We start from the raw sequence: 18,975 nt of genomic DNA, 5'->3' as shown, positions 1-18,975 counted from the left end.
CGCAATCATTCGGGTTTTCTTTTAATACTGAACTGAACCGAGGAGCGTTCACTGGCTTTCACACCATTTGGAGAAATGCCTGATGTCTGCTTATGCATATTGATGTCACACAAGAAGTCAAGTTGCTACGCCTTACACCATGGCATCTCTGTGAAATGATGCTAAAAACAGTCAGGCTGGTCCTTGAACACAAAAGCTTCCAAACAGTCATTTGTCTGTTTCATCACACTAAAAGGGGCTGGAATATAGAGTATAAAGGAAAGCATTCACAACTGAAGAATATGAAACCTGAATCAGCCTGCACCATTAAAACAAGACAGACTGAACATAAGATGAGTGAAATAAAGCTATTATTTGTAACCTAGGGATTCCATCACTAAGCTCTTTAAAATATCCAGTGAGTTGGTCATAAAAAGTTTCCTTTTTCCATAAAAAAAGGATACCATTATGACAGGATTTTACATACATAGCTAACGACTCTTATACTTAATCCACCACTGTAGAATCACACCACCAGAATGTGTGTTACAGGTCTGAGTTCATCTATACTGCTTACATTGTAAGATGTAAGGGGGGAGAGGGGAAATGTATGAAAGGAAAGCAAATTTGTGTCATTGATTTTTTTCCCCCTGGATCTCAGCATCCTGAGAGAAATGAGTTTATATAATAAAGAAATTGCTGCATTTGTGAGGCAATCCTCTAGGATTTATTGATTAAAAAAAAAAATCTCATTAAACAGAAAAAAAAAGTTTTAAACGGGTATGAGAAAACAAAAAAACCCAGCTCTCTTGGGATCGTCACCAGGCCGAAACAGGATTAGCTTTGTAGTTTCTGTAATCTTCTTCACAGAAGAACGCTAATTCAGTTTCATTTGCTGAAAGGGATAAAAAATAAATATTCAGCATGCCCAATAAAAGCATATGCTTATTGTATTAACCACATAGCAGCCTATTAACATTCATTAGAACCTCAGAATGCATTCGGTGCCTTTTTGGTTAAAGGCAATCACTAGTCACCACGTTGTTTATTTTTACGTTAGACCCAATTACCATGTGTTTTAGTCTGGTTAAAAAGAACTAGAACGTTGGCATATAAATGTAAACAAACATCTGCAGAAACCTTCAAGTCTAATTTCACCAAAGGCTACAAAACAATTTGGACAACCTAGGAGATTGCACATTTATTCTTTCTCAGAATCCTAGAAAACAACAAAGCTTGGGTTTTTTTCAATCCATTATTCAGTTAAGGAGGGAGAAAAAACCTCTTTTTTCTGAAATAAGCCTGCAGGTATAATAATTTAATACTTAGAGGATTAGTAGAATATTTTACAGATCACTTTACATTCTCCCTCATGGCCCATCAAAATATGTGTCTGAAGAAGTTAATTTTTTGCCCTGCTAATGATTAATTCATAAGGCTTCAACAATATGCAAAGTGAACGACACAAATTGGCTTCCCCAGCAATACCTTCAAATACCTCTAATTATTCACAGGGGATATGGCACAGCTAAAGGACCCACAAAGGTTCAGAGCAGTCACAATTCTTTCAGCCCAGCAGGTCAAGGACTTCCTCTTCTAAAACAATAAGTCAGCAACATTACTAATTCAGAGTGGAGACAAATCTGATGGAAAACCTTCACAATTATTAAACATGGAATTCTTTAAGGTGCTGAGCCAATAAGTTCTGCCTTTGCTTTTTAAATTAAACCTGAATTTAATGAAGTCTGCCTGTCTTATACAAAAGGAGCAGGAGAGGTTTTAGAATCTTGACTTGGAAAAAGACAAGATTGTTTGCAATGAATGCTGAACACTTTATTAACATACATACGTGCTCTAGAAATAGGCACGCATTAACTTTGCTGACTAGATAATAGCTGTAATAATAATCACCACCACAGAGGATTTCCTAAAGATGCTCATCTAATAGCCCCATAATTTACATCTTTCCAGCCCAATCCTGCCGAATGCTAAAATCAATCCTTTGTAGTTGAGGAGGGTGCTCAGTACCTCACAGGATTGGGCTCCTGGCTTTTTGAAAAGGGAAATTCTAGTGTTTGCCTCTAGCAAATGTTGTGCAGCGAACATATTTAAAATCTAAACATATCAATGGGAGATTTGCAATTGATTTCAATGGAGGCAGGTTCAGGACCAGAACTACTGTCACATGATACTGTGCATCACTTATTTTGTTTATTCTTTGTATTATCATAGTGCCTAGGAGTCTTAGTCCTGGACCTCACTGTGCTAAACACTGTACAAACATAGAATGGAAACAGTCCCTACTCTGAAGAGCTTTTGCTATGTTTTTATTACTTACCAGAAATGCAAATCTACTCTAAACGGATAAAAATACAGAATTGCCAAAGGTCTTACTACACTATTGCTTCTGTAAGTCAGTGGAAGAGAGCTTTTCACACTGAGGTAAACGTTAATATATCAGAACACAAAAACGGCTCTTCTAAAACCTCAAAACTTGGCAAGTCTAAGAGGATATTCCACATTACACAGCAAGAACTTCATTCTATCTCATACAGCAGTCGGGCATTGATGCAGTTAGCATTTGTTGTAAGTATACAGTTAACCTGAATAATTATGGAGGTATTGTTTTAGTTACTTTTCTTCCATCCTTAAACCATTCCCTCCTCCCCTACATTCAGAGAAATAAAAGCAGTCTAGTTTATCGCAGTTTGTTTTCAGAACAAGATTACTCTGATGTGCTGATAATTTACTGAGATTGCATCAAGTTATACCACCACTAGGACTATGGTACCTGTTTCAAAGGTAGGAATGTACAATAATTCATCAATGGTGTCTTGGAGGAGGACAGCGCTAGAGGAGGGCAGCTTTAAGCAAATATCTGCCACTGTTTCCCAGCCCCTTGCCTAGACCTCTAAGCCAGGCTACCTCAAGTCTTAGGTAGGTAAGACTCATGCTGACAAGAGGCATATACTAACTAAATTACAAGACTTTGAAGTCTTCAGACTGCCAATAACCCTCCTTCCTGAAGAACTGCTTTTCATCTGAGTTAAAAGGATTGAGTTAGCAGGGAAGGCTAAAGATTGACTTTTATTATTAATATTCAACAACATTAACAGTTCAACAGTTAATATTCAATAATAATGCCCAGTCCTCTATAAGGCCTGATATCGGCAGCCCATTAAGCTAGGCACAGTACATACGTATAGTATGAGAGTGTCCTCTCCTCAGAGAGATTACAGTATAGAATAAGGGGTAGCGGGCAAAGAGGAAAGGGGGAGAAACTAAAAGTATCAGGTATAAATGCCAAGGAGAAAGGGGAACTGATCAGTGTGGCCCAATGAGATTAACCAGGAGTAAAGAAATGAAATCAAGAGAGTATTTTCTGATGTTCCATTTTTTTTCCCCAATGGTAAGATTTATAATAGTCTCCTAAGGGGGGGTGGAGAAAGCACCACTGAACTGAAGGATTTTAAACTAGATCAGAAAAAGTGCTAAATAGTACTCTGTAGGGGAAAATCCTGCATTGGCTGGAGAGAGGCTAGGTGGCCTAATGCTGAATGGGTTCTTCCATTTCTAACTTCCTCTGTGATCTTTCACCCAGAGCGTAAGATTGTTGTGCACCAGATTTAAATAAGCGACATTCTAAACTAACCAGTGCCGTCTCAAAGCCTGCGAATTGGGCCTCAAAGTCTCAGCTGCTCTGCTGCCAAATAATCATTGTTGCATGGAGCCAAAATGACATCCAGTGACTATCAAATTTGTCATACATAGGCATTTCTTTACACTATTAGCACAAGACATGCGCCATATGCATTCTTTTGTCAGAGAGCAAGGACTCAGGTTGATTTTAACCACATGCTATGTTCAGCTCACTTTTTAAATGATATTATTTGTGCTGCCCTGTGCAATTTGAATATTGTGTTGCACATTAAACAAATCTAATCTCATTTCATTATTCCACACTAGTTCCACTACTTAAACTTTGAACCAAAACATCAGTTTAAATGTTACAGATAGGTTATTAGTACTATGTCTGCTTAATCTTATCTGTCAATCATTTAAAATTACCCTCAGCAGAATTCTAAGCATACCTTCTAAAAATCACAATTTGCATTCTGAGCATTTGGAGTGCACATACCTGCTGCCCTCAGCCCAATAATGTGAATGTACATTATCCCCCCTTCTTCCCTGGATAATTATCAGGTAGTGTAAAGAGCATCAGGAATAGCATTTACTTTTCAGCAGACTATCCAAACATAATCAGCCAGTTATCAGTATAATGACAAGCACAATGATCAGTACTGTCAGTCAATATAAAGGTACTCCTACCTACTCCAGCTGCTTTCAAAGTGCTGTCTTCTTTTAAAATGAGTTTGTCATCATCCTCCAAACTCACTACAAGTTCATTGGTCTAGAAATAAGTAAATAGGAATATAAAGATAAATGCGGATTTTATTAGCTCTGCCATTATGTTCTCTAGAAGTGCATAGATCTAGCTGTATACACACATAAAAGGGGGGGGAAAGGAACAGATAGCAAATGTACCTTAGATCCATGTGCTTGGTGAATAATCTTCATTGTATCTGGAAGAAAATACAAAACTTCCCTTAAGATGTGGTTCATTACACTGGACAATGGCACTGTGAGGGTTCCATGTTTGTCATCTCTTGAGGATTTTCAAGTGTTCTCTGTTCAAAAAGGGAAAAACAAAACTCTCTCCACTAGCAGCTAGCCCTGCAATCCAAACCTGAAATCTGAGAATCAATCTAGGTTCTTTTCTTCGTGGGTATTACCACCTGTGTTAGAAGTTCTGTCAGGCAAATTAGGGTCTCAAGGACATTTACGCTATCCCATTGTCTTCATCCTATGCCCTCCATGATACCCATGCAATCTATCTTCAGTGAGGAAGGTGACTGGAATTTAATAAACAAATCTGTTGATGCTGCACAAGAAGAAAGAGAACCCAACTTCCTCTCCCATGTTGTTAGCTCTGTTCTGCTAGCAGGAGAAAAAAGTAGTAACAACTTAATTTTGTCACTTTAAAATAAGCAGAGATGGCAGAATTTAATTTAAAATAAGCAGAGATGGCACACACAGGGAGCAGAATCAGTAAAAGGATGTCATTGTTACATACACAGGCATTTTAATATAAAAGCAGAATTCCAAGACATCTATGTTTGAACAAACTCAAAATAGGACACGAGTGCTTTTTCAGCAAAGGAGCTAGAAACTTGATGCTATTTACCTACTTGTAAGTCTAGAGGGGGAAAAAATGTGGACTAAAGTAACTTTCAAATTGGTGTGACTGAGTATTCAGAGCTCTGGTACAATAAAGATCACATTCTCAATTAGAGGTTTGTTGACAAGGCTTTAATCCATGAAAATACACATCACTTCAGCCCATTTTGTACGTTGTATTCATCGCATTTAAGGAGAGTTGGATTGCCTTGCTCTCCCACTGCCAAGGTCACTAAAGAGGCAGATTTAGCATACAGTGCCAGTTGCAGTACTACCCATATATCTTAGAAGCAAGACATGCATTAAACAACACTTACTGGAATCTTACCATTACACAGAGGTACTGCAAGAAGACCAAATAATCACACTGAAAACATACTAAGCTTTCATCTCTGGGAAGTGAACATGCGAACTATCAACGATCTTTACTAACCTCAGCCAGCTCTATACCCCAATGAATGGAGTCCAAAAGCAGCCTACTGGTTTTCAAATCCTAGTACAACTTCACACTTCCGTTCTCTGACCTGACTTCTTACTTACCTATTCAGTCTCTGAGTCACTCTTGATTTTATCTGTTCACAGCTCCACCACTGACCACAGACATTTTTGCATTTAACCATTTGCCCTATTAAAGAGAGGCTGTTCCAGCTCCACCATGTAGATAAACTATCAGCCTCTTCAAAAGCAGGCTAAAGCCTCACCGCCTCCCATTTGCTTTTGCTAACCATTTTACCCCAAACTCACTTGAGCACATAAATAAATTTTACCTTGTGTTTATAGTAACAGGCCTTTTGTGACTGTTGATATAAAATACTGTCATGAGGTACTAAAGTGTAATGAATTCAGATGACAATTCTTTGTATTATTTGTATTGGGTAGGGCCTAGAGGACTGCACCAGTTTGGGTCTCCATTGTGCTAGGCACTGTACCGACATGTGGTAAATGACAGTCCCTGCCTCCAAAGTGTTTACAATCTAACAGACAAAACATGACATGTGTCAGACAAACAAAAGGCTGGAGGGAATGAAGTAAAAATAATGGGATGCTTTAGTACAGACTAGCTGTCTGCACAATTTGTAGATGGAGTAAGCCAATCAGAAGCAGAAATCACAGCTTTCAACCTGCCCAGCCATTATCAGATGACAGTTCTCTGTGGGAAACATGGTAGAGGTGTGTTTTAAGGAGGGATTCGAAGGAGGATAACATGGTGGCTTTGCCTCATATTGCCTAATATGCACAGGAAAAGGTGCAAAAGGGAAAGAAGCAGACAAGTGGGCGACCAAGACTGACATCGTAGGTGCCACACAGGCAGAGTCAACTTAACAGTAAGATGACAGTAGGATGGATAGACAGGAAGAAACTAAACAGTGAAGGGTTCTGACAGCGAGAACAAGAATTTTAGGTAAGATGCAGTGGAGAAGGTTGAGCCAATGAGAGACAAAGAGGAGGGGGCTTTAGTCCAAGTGAAGCGCCAAGAAGATGAGTTTGAAAGCAGCATTTTTAATGAATCTGAGGAAATGAGGCAGCAACAGTCAAGCCAGACTGGAGGAGGTTGCACAACTTAGACTGGAAGCTCTTTGGGGTAGGCACCACCTTTTCATTCTGTTTGTACAGCGCCTAGCAAAATGTGCTCCTGGTCCATGACTGGGGCTTCTAGGTGCTACCGTAATATAAAGAAACATATAAGTCAAGGTGAGGGGCAAGCAGGGTCTAGATGGGATGAGTCAGAGTGGGGGTAAGGCTGGCCCTTTATGATGCTGCCCAAGAAGAAGCAGCAAGATTTGTACAGTGATGGGCTGAGAGAACCAAAAGAAGGCAGAGTTACACGAGAAGCCCAAATGAAAGGCCCATGTGATGAGGAGGATGGTGGTGCTACCCACTACCATGGTAGAGAAGTCAAGGAGAGAGGGTAGGCCTCAGAGGAAAGATCAGCAGCTTGGTTTTGATTCCTTACATGCAAACTCAGCACGACTGGCACCTAAAGCTGAGAGGCTAAGGCTGAGCTAGTGTAACAGGAATCAAACTGCTGCAGTGGTGTAGTTCTGTTCCCTTGATTGTACAGTATTTTGTTCAGTCTTCTGAATAGCAATTAGCCATATGTCCACAAGCACATGCGCACAGCAAATCTCCCCTGATGCCATGTGTGGTGACTAGACCAAAAGTTGTGCATGGACCTGCAGGTATATCACAGCATAAAGAATAAAATGATAGCACAGGTCTCCTTCATTTGCCACCAAAGGGAAGAATAGCACTCCAAAGACAGATGTTTCAAATCTCTAGAATTGTAAGTCCTTAAACAATATAATATTCACATCTATCCTCTAAATTCAGAGAAACAAGTTAAAGATAGAGACATTAACAAATTAAACTCCAATCCCCAACACATTTCCCACTTGCTCCCATTTTTCACCTCCTGATTCCCTGATGGGAACACCGAGCCTTAGGGTGGCTCTGGGGGATCAGATTGTTGCTTTGGTGGGTGTGCATGAAATCTCTGTGGGTGTGGGTGGGAGGAGGTCGGTGTGGGTGGGGGAGATGGGAACAGGGAATAGGGGTGAGGAAATTGGAATCATGTTTTGCTGAAGGGGGAGATGGGAACAGGGAATGTGGGTGAGGAAATTGGAATCATGTTTTGCTAAGGGCAGGAATGGGAACAAGGACACAGGTGTAAGACTCTGTGGTGTCAGAGCTGGGAAGGAGGACACTAAGGAAGGAAACTGGAATCATGCTTGCTGGAAGTTCACCCCAATAAACATCGAATTGTTTGCACCTTTGGACTTCGGGTATTGTTGCTCTCTGTTCATGCGAGAAGGACCAGGGAAGGAAGCGGGTGAAGGAATAAGCCCCCTAACATTCCCCATCAGTGTGAATGGAGAAAAAGGCCCTATGCCAGTTTAGTCTCTTGATATAAGTGTGTAATTCCCAGCACCATTCACAGGCATTATATGTGCGCCCCACACAGGGAGATGCTTTATCAGTGTGATAGATGTGGTTTGCTAACTCCACCTTGGACAGAGGGAGGTGGGAATGGCATTGGTGGCAGAGAGGTATCTGTAAGGAGACAGGTTTATGGAGCAGGTCATCTTAGGAGAGGTTTATGTCTCAGGGAAAGTGTTTTATTGTCATTTGAGTTATTCTTTATGCTGTATACCTGCATGCCCTGCTGTCACCCATTGCACCACTTTTGCTCTAGTCACCAAACAGCATAATTAAAGCCAAATCCCAGAAAAGGGATAAATCTGGACTATATAGAGCGTGTTCTATTCAAAGTATGATGCTCTCTACCTGCTTACACCAAAGAAACTTGCATGTGAGCAGCATTACTTGCAACAATTATTAGAGCACAGAATCAGATTTAAATTTTAGCCCAGGCTATTTCATTTCATCCAAAATTTACATTTAGGAGCTTTCCTATTTACCTGAGCCATGTTTTCCTCCTCCTCTTGTTTAATATTATGTAAATTCTTTAAGTACATAAATCTAAATATTTTCCACTCGGTGCCTTTAGCTCCTTCTTGGCCATCCCTTGTGACCTCACAATTAGTAGCTGGATATTGAAATGCATAAGCACGAAGAGGACTGTGATTTCAAAGTACTGTGGGTCACAAGCTGCTCTGCAGAATGGAAACAGAGTTTAAAAGGCACTTACAAAAATGATAAAAAATTAATATCCCAAAATGCCTTTGCCAATTAGCAGCAGAATGTGTAATGTGCTGCCTAATTCTGAAGTGAATACAGAAGTTCATAATAATCGTTGGGTTTTGTAGACACAAGATGTAAAGCTAATGGTGTGTGTATGACATTCGCAGTAGGGCTGTGCCAAATTAACCATTAGCTTGACTAGTTGTTTCCTGAAAGCAGCTGCAAAATGTGTGGGTGTATGTGGGGGCATGTGTGTGTATCGCAGCTCCTTTCAGGAAACTAGTCCTGTCTTACTATATTTAGATGGAAATAACTGTAATGCAGTTAAATCACATGAGAACTGGTACAACATACTGTACACACATTTCTTAAAAAATAAGAAAAATTACCTACCATATTTGTATTTTTTAAAGGGAGGTGGAAGTCCTGTTCTTAAAGACACATCTATTAAAAATAAAGAGACTACATGAAAAGGATTGTAACAATTTTCTTTTTATATTTTTAAATGATTACTTCATGAAGCTTGCACTCTGAATTTGAACTTTAAAATAAATCTCAAATCAGGAAACTTGTCTTAGCATCAAAAGTAGAAGAGCAACCGGTACAACTCTGAGCCCAGATCCTGCAAATTCTATGGTACACTTTACTTGTGTGAGTTGCCCCATTGACTTCAGTGGGACTACCCACATGTATAATGTTAAGGAAAGGTGTGCAGGATCAGACCCTTGAAGTCTGATCCTCCAAAGCTCTACTGTCATGTGTATCCTATTAACATTTTCATAGGGGCAGAAGTCCTGCATCCCCATTTGCAAATTGCCCCAGACAACTGACACACAAATGAATCGGATGTGGAAAAAGAGACTGCTAACCAGCTCCCAAAAGGGAAACCGCACTGCTGAAAATTAGCTCCTTTATGGGCTCAATCTTGCTTGGTGCTGAGCAACTCCAGGAGATGCTGAGTGCCTGTGTGCATTTCTGGCTGACAGAACTCAGCCTGGAAGAAAAAAATCCCAGAGCACACACTCATATAGTGGTGCCTTCCATCGTTGAAAATAACTACACAGAACACTTCCTCCCCATTCACATGAGACCCCCTTTGCTTTCCCTCTCTGCCAAATACTGGTGTAGCCCCTAGTCATGTGGGAACAGTGACCAGAGATTCGCTAGATGGCGTACGTCCCTAATGCTTTTTAAGTAGCTGCCCGACAATGCAGCCCATGCAGCTTGGGCCAGTGAGCCAACTGCAGCACAGCCACCGGTCTTGCCATGACTGATCATGGGGATTTCTAGTGCAGTGCAGAGGGAGGTAATGCCTACATGTAGTTGCGTATCCTCTGTGGGATCAAGAGCCAAATCCCCCATGGATCCCTGGCTTCCCAGACCCTGCACCGTTCATCCCCAGCAGCCCAAAGGGGAACATGTGGAGCTGGCAGCTTTAATGGAGCCACAAGAGTTTTCCCATTCATTTGCTCCACTACACCTGCTTACGCACAGACAGCAAAGTATAGGGACAAAATGAGTGTGTAAGAATAACAGTGGCCTTACCATTCCTTACAAATGTAATGAATTGCTTTACAGTTTGGTCCAAGTTAACTCCATGATACACCACAGGTCTGAAATTACGGTGCTCAAAAGAGCGAACCAGGCGAACAGTAATGGCTGAGTTTTCCGATGACATGTGAATTAACTTCAAACACCCTAGAAGACATTAAAGAGAGTAATTACTGAGTTATCTCTTTGTACAAATACAACAGCTAAAATAACTAGATGCAGGTGCATTCATCTGACACTCCCAAAGAGCTAAAAATGTACAAGATTTTAAACATACTGTTCCCTCCCTTTAGGTCCAATTCTGTACCACTTTTGCCATGACTACAATGACAGCAAGAGCAGAGCCATAGCCTCCTCACTGATACAGGATTGTCCAGGACGTTAAGGGTAGAATTTGACTCTATATGTCAGATGGCCTAGTTCTGCAGTTGTTCCATGTACAGAACTCCCACTGAGAACAGCGGCAGCTCCATGAATGAGCCACAGGGTCAGGCCGTATATTAAGAAGAAAAAAAGGATTGCAGAAAAATGGTTTAAAGCTGTGCGATACATGATTTGCTTTTAATCTATTTGTAAGTCCAAGTCACTGAAAAGTCTGCTTGTCCTCTATGATCTAAAGGATAGAATTTGACACCATAAACAAAAATAAAAGTTTATTTATAATACATCAATATTGCACAGATACATCATATAGAAAAATGCCCGTGCTACTACCTAAGGCTCATCTTTACATCGTATAACAAATTAAAATTAAATCCGACAAAACAATGGTGATGAAGATAACATATGTCATTTTTGTAGGGATTAGGGGGCAAAATTCTCCTCTCATTCACACTAGTATAAATCCAGAGTAACCCCCACTGGGTTTACACTGTTGTTATACCAATAAATTAAAAACCAGCAGGATCTTATTAAAGGGAAAAAGGCAAAATACCACATTTATTGTGACTACAGAAAGAATCATAGTAAGCAGTTAGTTATAGCTATAACATTCCATTCAATCTCATATTTATTCACACATTCATTCATACAGACACACACACACAGGTTCTGCAAGGTTGTTATCATAGTTACCAGCCTTAGAGTTGCTCATGCCAAGCCACTGGCCAGGTGGCCTGGACATGAGGAGGGAGCAGGGCCTTGTCAGATGCTCATCTGATGCTCCTGGAAGTTGGTTTGCAGAATCAGACCCCAAAGTTCTCACTTTTTAGAGTCTATTTTTATAGGAATTTCTTCCTATGCCAGTCTATGGGAATTGCTTCATCATGCTGTTGCTGAATCAATCAGCAGATAGCACATTCCTGACGGCTCCGTGCTGCTAGATGTTATCTTGTTCTTTGGTTCTCCCATTCTTGAGGCTGTTGGGTGGATTCCAGTCTGCCCTCCGGGGGTCCTCTGGTTATTTCCAATTGACGCCTTCTTCAGCCGATGGACACTGGATTCTTAGGCTGGCACCTCCCTGATCATTCAGTTATTATCCACACCAAGCATCCATCCACATACATCCTCTATCTCTATTTTAATCACAATTGTTAATACAACAAAAGGGCGGGGAGTCTCTGGGTGCTGGTTCTGTTGTTAGAGTATTGCTTTGGGTCTCTCTCTCTGTGAATTGCTTTGAGAACAGACTCTGACTTAGAATGTACTAACACAATTAGCAGCTTGCAAGTTTCACACACAGAGGGAGAGAAACAGTACCAAAAACCAAGAGACCTCTTAATTAATAATACCCTGGAATTTAAACTATGGGGAATCAAACTCATTTGTGATTTTAATACAGAACTTCTTTAACATGATCCAACACTATTGTAACTGAAGGCAGAATATGGACTGCTAGGTGGTGGTTTTTTGGCTTGTCTGCTTTTCTCCCCCTCTGTTCCTTTAAGCAAAGTCAGACAGAGATTTTAGTTCAGCACCTTCATAGTCAATTTCCTGTCTCTCTAGCCAGCAGAGCTGTTTCCTACCACTGATAACATCCCCAGTTTTCAGTGGTAAATGCTCTTCCACTTCCTCCATTTCTGTTAGTTCATTAGCTTTCTGCAACAATGACACTGGGCCACAGCTTCAGTGCCAGGAAGTTTGTCTTTAGCACAGAGCTATATTTCAGCTGCCTTTGCAGTTATCTCCAACTACCTGCACAATATTTTTGCTCTCTCTTGCCATTCTATTTCTCTCTTATGTATTGATTTTTTATGTATTTGTTGCTCTCCAATAACTAGGAGACTTCTGTATCTGAAATGTTTTAAATTGTTTATTTAGTTTTTATCAGTCAATCATAGATACTTATATGGTCCCTATTACCGTAGTATCTGAGCACCTCACAATCTTTAATGCATTTATGCTCACAACACTATTATGAGGTAGGAACGTGCTATTATCCAATGGGGATCTGAGGCACAAATCTGCTATGTCCCAAGTAAGTGTACTAAACTCCTGAGCTATCCTTCTTCTAAGTAATTCACAGGGCTTCACTTCCATTTTTGTTTGGACGGGGATCCTTCTGTTCCCTCATTTTACCTCACTTTTGCGGGTGGGGGGAGGAGGTAACATTTACAGTTACTGACCCAAGTTCTATGCCTCAAGCTCAATAATCAAGTTAAAACACAGAACATCATCTCATTTATATAACATGTACATACAAAAACACATTCTTTTGTATCTGAAAAGAGAGTTTTTTAATTATGCTAAAAAGAGGTGAACATTTTCCTGGTCCTTCTCCACACAGGACCGAAAATTGAATGAAAAGAATGTGAACCAGTCACTCCTTGATCTGCACAAGCTGGCAACTGACAAGAATGACCCTCATTTGTGTGACTTCATTGAAACTCATCTTAGCATCTTAGAAAGACCCTAAGCACAGAGAAGGACCCTACAGGCAGCTCCCTACCCATCACACACACAAACTGCTCTTCATCCCCCTGCCCCACCACCCACTATAGGCAGCCTCCCATCCCTCACCCGCTGACCTGCTTTGTCACTGTCATGTCACTGTCATGTACTCCTTGTACACAGTCAGTTGTAGGGCTGCTAGTAGTAGGTCAGGCTTCTATACCAGATTAAGGCTACGTCTACACTGCCACTTTCAGCGCTAAAAGTTTAGTTGTTCAGAAGGTGTGAAAAAACACCCCCCTGAGGGACAAAAGTTTTAGCACTGAAAAGCGCCAGTAAGCTACCACCGCTCGTTTGGGGTGTTGGTTTTTTTTATCACTGGGAGATCTCTCCCCCAGCGATAAAGCGTGTCTACACTGCCCACGTCACAGTTCTGCCGCAGCCACGGAGTAATGTGGGCAGTGTAGACTTACCCTTAGACTGGCTACAGAACTTCCATCATGGAGATACAAGCAAGTAATGTGTTCTTTTAAAGATATTTTAATGTAGCGTTTCTCAAACTCTTTGATATCAGGGACCGGCTTGCTGCCTTCCTAAACTGTCAGGGAGATCTCAAGGACCGGCACCAGTCCACGGACCAGTCCTTGAGAAACACTGCAGTTTAAACACTAAAGTTTAAAGCACTTCTGAGTATTATTGTTAGCATCTCAGGAAAGGTATTTTACACACAGTGCCACCTAGTTGCTGAATAGTATAATACCGTTTAACATTCCATTACATCTCCCATTTTAAGTTTTACATTCCTACCATTTATAAAAGTTACACTATCATACTACCTCTAAAGTCCAGTCTCTCTGAGTCAGACTGGTTTTCTAATTACACAACACTAACAAGTAACAACTTGGTCATCTGGTTGTCCATTAGTTGCAATGATTGTATCTAATCAGTTTTGAATTTTTGAGTGATCTTCTTTTTGTTCTGCATGAACCATCCGTAGAGTTCGCTCTGTTGATTGTTCCTTCTGAGGAACAAACTGAAATGTCAGCAGTTTCTGTTGAACTCTCCATTATCTGTCTCAATCACATATGGCCTGGACAACATATTCTTTTTCTTTACAACAGCTGGAGCTACCCATGCTTTTTCTCCATCCAGTTGGACACAAACACAGTCACCAGGTTCCAGATCCAGCAGCTCTCTGAATGACGTCTGCTATAAGAGTGTTCATAAACTCCTTTTGCCTTTTTATCCAGTTTGGCTACTGTCTTCACACCTGGTCACTTTGGAGATACAGCAGAACCTCAGACTTACAAACACCTCAGGAATGGAGGTTGTTTGTAACTCTGAAATGTTCGTAACTCTGAACAAAACATTATGGTGGTTCTTTCAAAAGTTTACAACTGAGCGTTGTCTCAATAAAGCTTTGAAACTTTACTATGCAGAAGAAAAATGCTGCTTTCCTTTTAATTTTTAGTAGTTTACATTTAATACTGTACTGTATTTGCTTTTTTGTTTGTTTGTCTCTGCTGCTGCTGATTGTGTACTTTCAGTTCCAAATGAGGTGAGCGGTTGACTGATCAGAACGTAACTCTGGTGTTCATAACTCTGAGGTTCTACTGTAGATTCTTTTCCAAAGTTGGAACAGTAGTTCTGGGTTGTCTTTCCATCAGGAGTTGTACTGTACCAGTGGCTGCTATCTGCATTCATCTGTAGCTCAGAAGATCAACAAATGAACCTTCCTGTTTTAGGATTTTCTTGGCTGTCTGCTAGCCCTCTCAGCCTCTCCATTCACTTGTGGGTAATGTGGGCTGCTAGTAATATGGTCAAAATCATATTTCATTTGGAATTACTTAAATTCCACTGTGGTGAACCGTGGTCTGTTGTTCATCACTAGTTGTTCCGGAAAACGGAAATGAACAAACGTGCACTTCAGTTTCTTGATAACACTGCAAGATGTTAGGTTTTTCAAGTACCTTATTTCTATGTAGCTAAGAAAATAGCAATCATCATTCCACTATGATCAGGTAATTATGTCTTCTGAATTTGCATAAATCTGCAACTAGTCTCTTCCAACATCTGCCTGGTAGAGGTGTTGTTATTAAAGAGCCTTTGTGTTGTTAATTCTGTAACATTCACATGCAGATACTAATTCTTTATGTCTTTGCTGATGCCCGGCCACCACATTGACTGGATGGCCCATTCACTGCATTTAGTTAGTCCTTGGGGACTTTGTGGATGAAGTTTAGGATATTTCCTCTCACTGCATTTGGAATTACAATGCAATCACCTTTAATCATTTGTCAAGTTGATTTGCTTAATTGTCCACATACCACAAAATAATCTCTTGTCACTTCCTCTAGATATTTGGGCCAGCTGGCCCTAATGTAACTAAGAATTTGTTGAAGTTGCATGTCTGTTGAGATTGCTCTTTGTAGCTGGTATAGTATCTTTTCTGACACTGGTCTGTATGCCTCCACAGCATCCACATATGCCTTTATGCCATCTCTGAGCTCACAAGTAGTTGAGTGTGATGCTGGCCATGATAAAGTGTCACGACCAGATTTTTCACAGGAACATATTTAGCAATTGGGTTAACTCTCTTTAACCCTATCAATAGACGTTGCCATCTCAGCAGTGCTTGATCCAGGTCTTTTCTGCTGATGAAGGTTATAAGTGGTTTATAGTCAGTTATCACCGAAAAAGAATCCAATCCTTACAGATACCTGTAAAAATTCTCACCTGCCCATATGCTAGCCAAGCATTCCTTTTCAATCTGTTCATGTCATTCTTCCGCTTCTGTGAGTGAGCAAGAACAAAATGCAACTGGATTCCATTCAGCTCCATATTGTTGCAACAATATAACACCTAGGCCATAGCAGCTTGCATCCACACTGACCATTGTGGGTTTGTTCACAGAACTAGAGCTGCTGAGATCATTTCTTTTACCTTTTTGAAGGCAATTTCTTGATTTGTCTCCCCTAGCCAAGATGTGCTGCACTTTAACAGTTCATTCAATGGTTTTGTCACTGTACAAAGGTCTTGGAGGTATTGACCAAGGTAATTTAGTATGCCCAGTAGGCATCTCAGTTCTGGTACATTCCATTCTCAAATTGGATTCACTTTCTCCCCATGCTAGGACTGCGATTCCATCTTTGTTTATTGTCTGTCCCAAAAACTCAGTTTGGTGCAGGCAGAAAATGCACTTTTCCTTGTCTAGCTGCACTACTGATTGACTGATTAAGTTTAGAACTTTGTTGAGGGTTTTGTTGTGCTCCTCCATCGATAACACATATATCAAAATATTCATGAAAACTACAACTACATTTGTGTAAGTTCTGCCATCTTTCTATGGAAAATTTCAGGTGCACTTTTAATCCTAAAATGTAATCTTTGAAAGCAAAATCTCCCAAAAGGTGCGATAAATGTAGTCAGTTTAACAAACACTCTTTTTGGTTAAAGCAATTTGCCAGAATCCATTCACGGCATCCAGCGTGGAGAATACAGTAACGCCTTTCACTTTGGGGAGGAAGTCATCCAGTGTTGGGAGGATATATTTTTCTCTCATAACTGCTTCACTATGTCTTTTTATATCCACAATAATAAACTGGATTTCATAGGGCCATATGTATGAATTTTCAGATTTATTATTTTCTGATTTTGTTTTTCTGATTTTAAAAAAATTTAAACCCATCTTTATGGTTTTTTAAATCAAAATTGTAATTGTGTCTTTGAGGAGGGGGACACTGATGCTGCACAAAGGAGCAGAGGCAACACATGGGCGGGCATGCAGGGTCACCTACCCCCAGATTTCTTAGGATGCCTCTGGCTGGGATGCCCACCAGCAAGGAGGCAGCACTCCCTCTGGCAGCAGCATGTATCCGTGTAGCCATGTGAGGAGGGAGGAAGCAGCAGGACGGCTGGCTGCCAGATGAGCTCCTCCAGGTCCCCACTACATGGGGCTGCTTTTCTTCCCTGCTGTTGGAGTCCCAGTGACTTTTGCCTGCTTTGCAGACCACCCGCTGAAGTGAGTCAGGGAGTGGGGCAGAGGCAAAGTGTGGGACTTCCGCAGCAGGGAAGGAGAAGCAGCAGCTGTAGTAGGAGTGGTGGGGAGGAGCTCAGCCAGCAGCCAGCCACCCTGAACATAAGAATGGCCAGACTGGGTCAGACCAAAGGTCCATCCAGCCCAGTATCCTGTCTGCCGACAGTGGCCAATGCCAGGTGCCCCAGAGGGAATGAACCTAACAGGTAATAATCAAGTGATCTCTTTCCTGCCATCCATCTCCACCCTCTGACAAACAGAGGCTAGGGACACCATTCCTTACCCATCCTGGCTAAGGAATGGTGTCCCTAGCCTCTGTTTGTCAGCTGCTGTTTCCTCCCCCACCCAACAATGCAAGGACACAGGGTAAGTGCTGCTGCCTCCTCGCTGCTGGGCATCCCAAGAACCTTTCATTTGTGTCCCCCCATTAGCCACAGCTACATGATGCCTCTGTAAAGGAGCATGAAGAGGTTCTTTCAAATGAACCTATGTTCAGTTGTGCAATGAATACTTGACACAGCATCTTGAGGGAATTTTGGCATCACATTAGGGAGAAGCTGATGTCCCCGAGGAACTGACACAGCAAGGAATTGAGTTCTCAGAAGCTGCCCTTAAATCTCAGGTGCTGACCCTTCTCCCCTAACCCCTGCAATCCCTTGTGGCCCTAGCCACCTGCTCTTCCTCCCCACACCACTGGTCTCTTACCTCCAGTGGCTGCACGTAGCTCAGCCATGCAGCCCGCCCTGCCTGCCTGCCACTGTGGTCCTAATGCCGGTGAGAGCCTGGATTCCATGTTATTGTTTTAATTTTATGATTCCATCCATGTTCTCATTAATGCCGATTTCATAAGGCTCTACACAAAGTTTTGTATTTTTCCATTTTTCTTTATAATTGGTACCACTGGGTACATCATGATGTTGGCTCAGAGATTTTCTCGATTAAGCCAATCTATTCCATTCTCTTGAACTCAGTTTCCACTTTATGAAGCAACACGATAGGAATCCGCAGAGGTGTATGTACACTATATGTTTCAACACTGCCTCTTAATGTTATTTATACTCAGACTCCTTCCAAAACTCCAATACCAAATACTCCAAGAAGTTCTGCCACTTTTCTCATTAGGCTCATCATAGCTTCCATGCTGCAGCTGAGAAGGTTGTTGGTGTTTGGTCCTTTGATCATATACACTCTGAATGCAAAGCTTTTGTCTTTGTAAGTTGTTTCTATGGTGAACTGGTCCATACACTTCATAATACCTCCAGGGCTAGTCAGGATTGTGTCAAGTGATTTCAGCTCTAGGAGGACTTCAAGGTGATTATACATCCCTCCTGGCATGACTTTCACATCTGCTCCTGAGTCAATTTTAAGCTCAATGGTCTTTCCATGAATATTCAGTTTCACTCTCTAGGCAGGCTCTGTCATCACACTTGAGGGAGCCCAGAAATAATGGCTCTTGACTGCCTCAGTACAGCAAACGCCTGCAAAGTGTCCATATTTTGTGTATTTGTTACATCTTGCACCTTTGGCTGAACACACATCTCATGGGCTATGACTTTTTCCATCTGTTGTGCATTTAGTCTGAAGGGTTTTGTAGGTAGCCTGTGTATAAGGTCAAATCGGTCTTTAATTATAGCTGATGTGAGGTGTTTTTATCTCCAAGACCAATAACCAGTCTACCTCTGATATTGTCACGTTTTATA

The 18,975-nt window shown here is 41.2% G+C and overlaps 1 protein-coding gene across 2 annotated transcripts; it reads right to left on the bottom strand.

Annotated features, from left to right (window-relative positions):
- Positions 1–703: 703 nt before the first annotated feature.
- C11H2orf76 (chromosome 11 C2orf76 homolog) lies at positions 704–18,809 on the bottom strand. 2 transcript variants are annotated; one of them, XM_074967216.1, is made up of 6 exons: positions 17,981–18,616; positions 10,405–10,557; positions 9,253–9,303; positions 4,525–4,562; positions 4,309–4,390; positions 714–874 (listed from the first exon to the last, which is right to left on the bottom strand). In XM_074967216.1, the coding sequence occupies exons 1-6, from the start codon at positions 18,066–18,068 to the stop codon at positions 798–800; spliced, it is 489 nt and encodes a 162-aa protein (XP_074823317.1). In that variant the 5' UTR covers positions 18,069–18,616; the 3' UTR covers positions 714–797. The 2 variants fall into 2 exon arrangements, with proteins under 2 accessions (XP_074823318.1, XP_074823317.1); XM_074967217.1 differs by lacking the exon at positions 9,253–9,303 and having other exon boundaries at positions 704–874; positions 17,981–18,809.
- Between the last annotated feature and the right edge of the window lie 166 nt (positions 18,810–18,975).

The sequence above is a fragment of the Natator depressus genome, chromosome 11 (assembly GCF_965152275.1).
Source record: "Natator depressus isolate rNatDep1 chromosome 11, rNatDep2.hap1, whole genome shotgun sequence".
Classification (NCBI taxonomy): domain Eukaryota; kingdom Metazoa; phylum Chordata; order Testudines; family Cheloniidae; genus Natator; species Natator depressus.
This window is presented reverse-complemented; position numbering and strand designations above follow the sequence as displayed.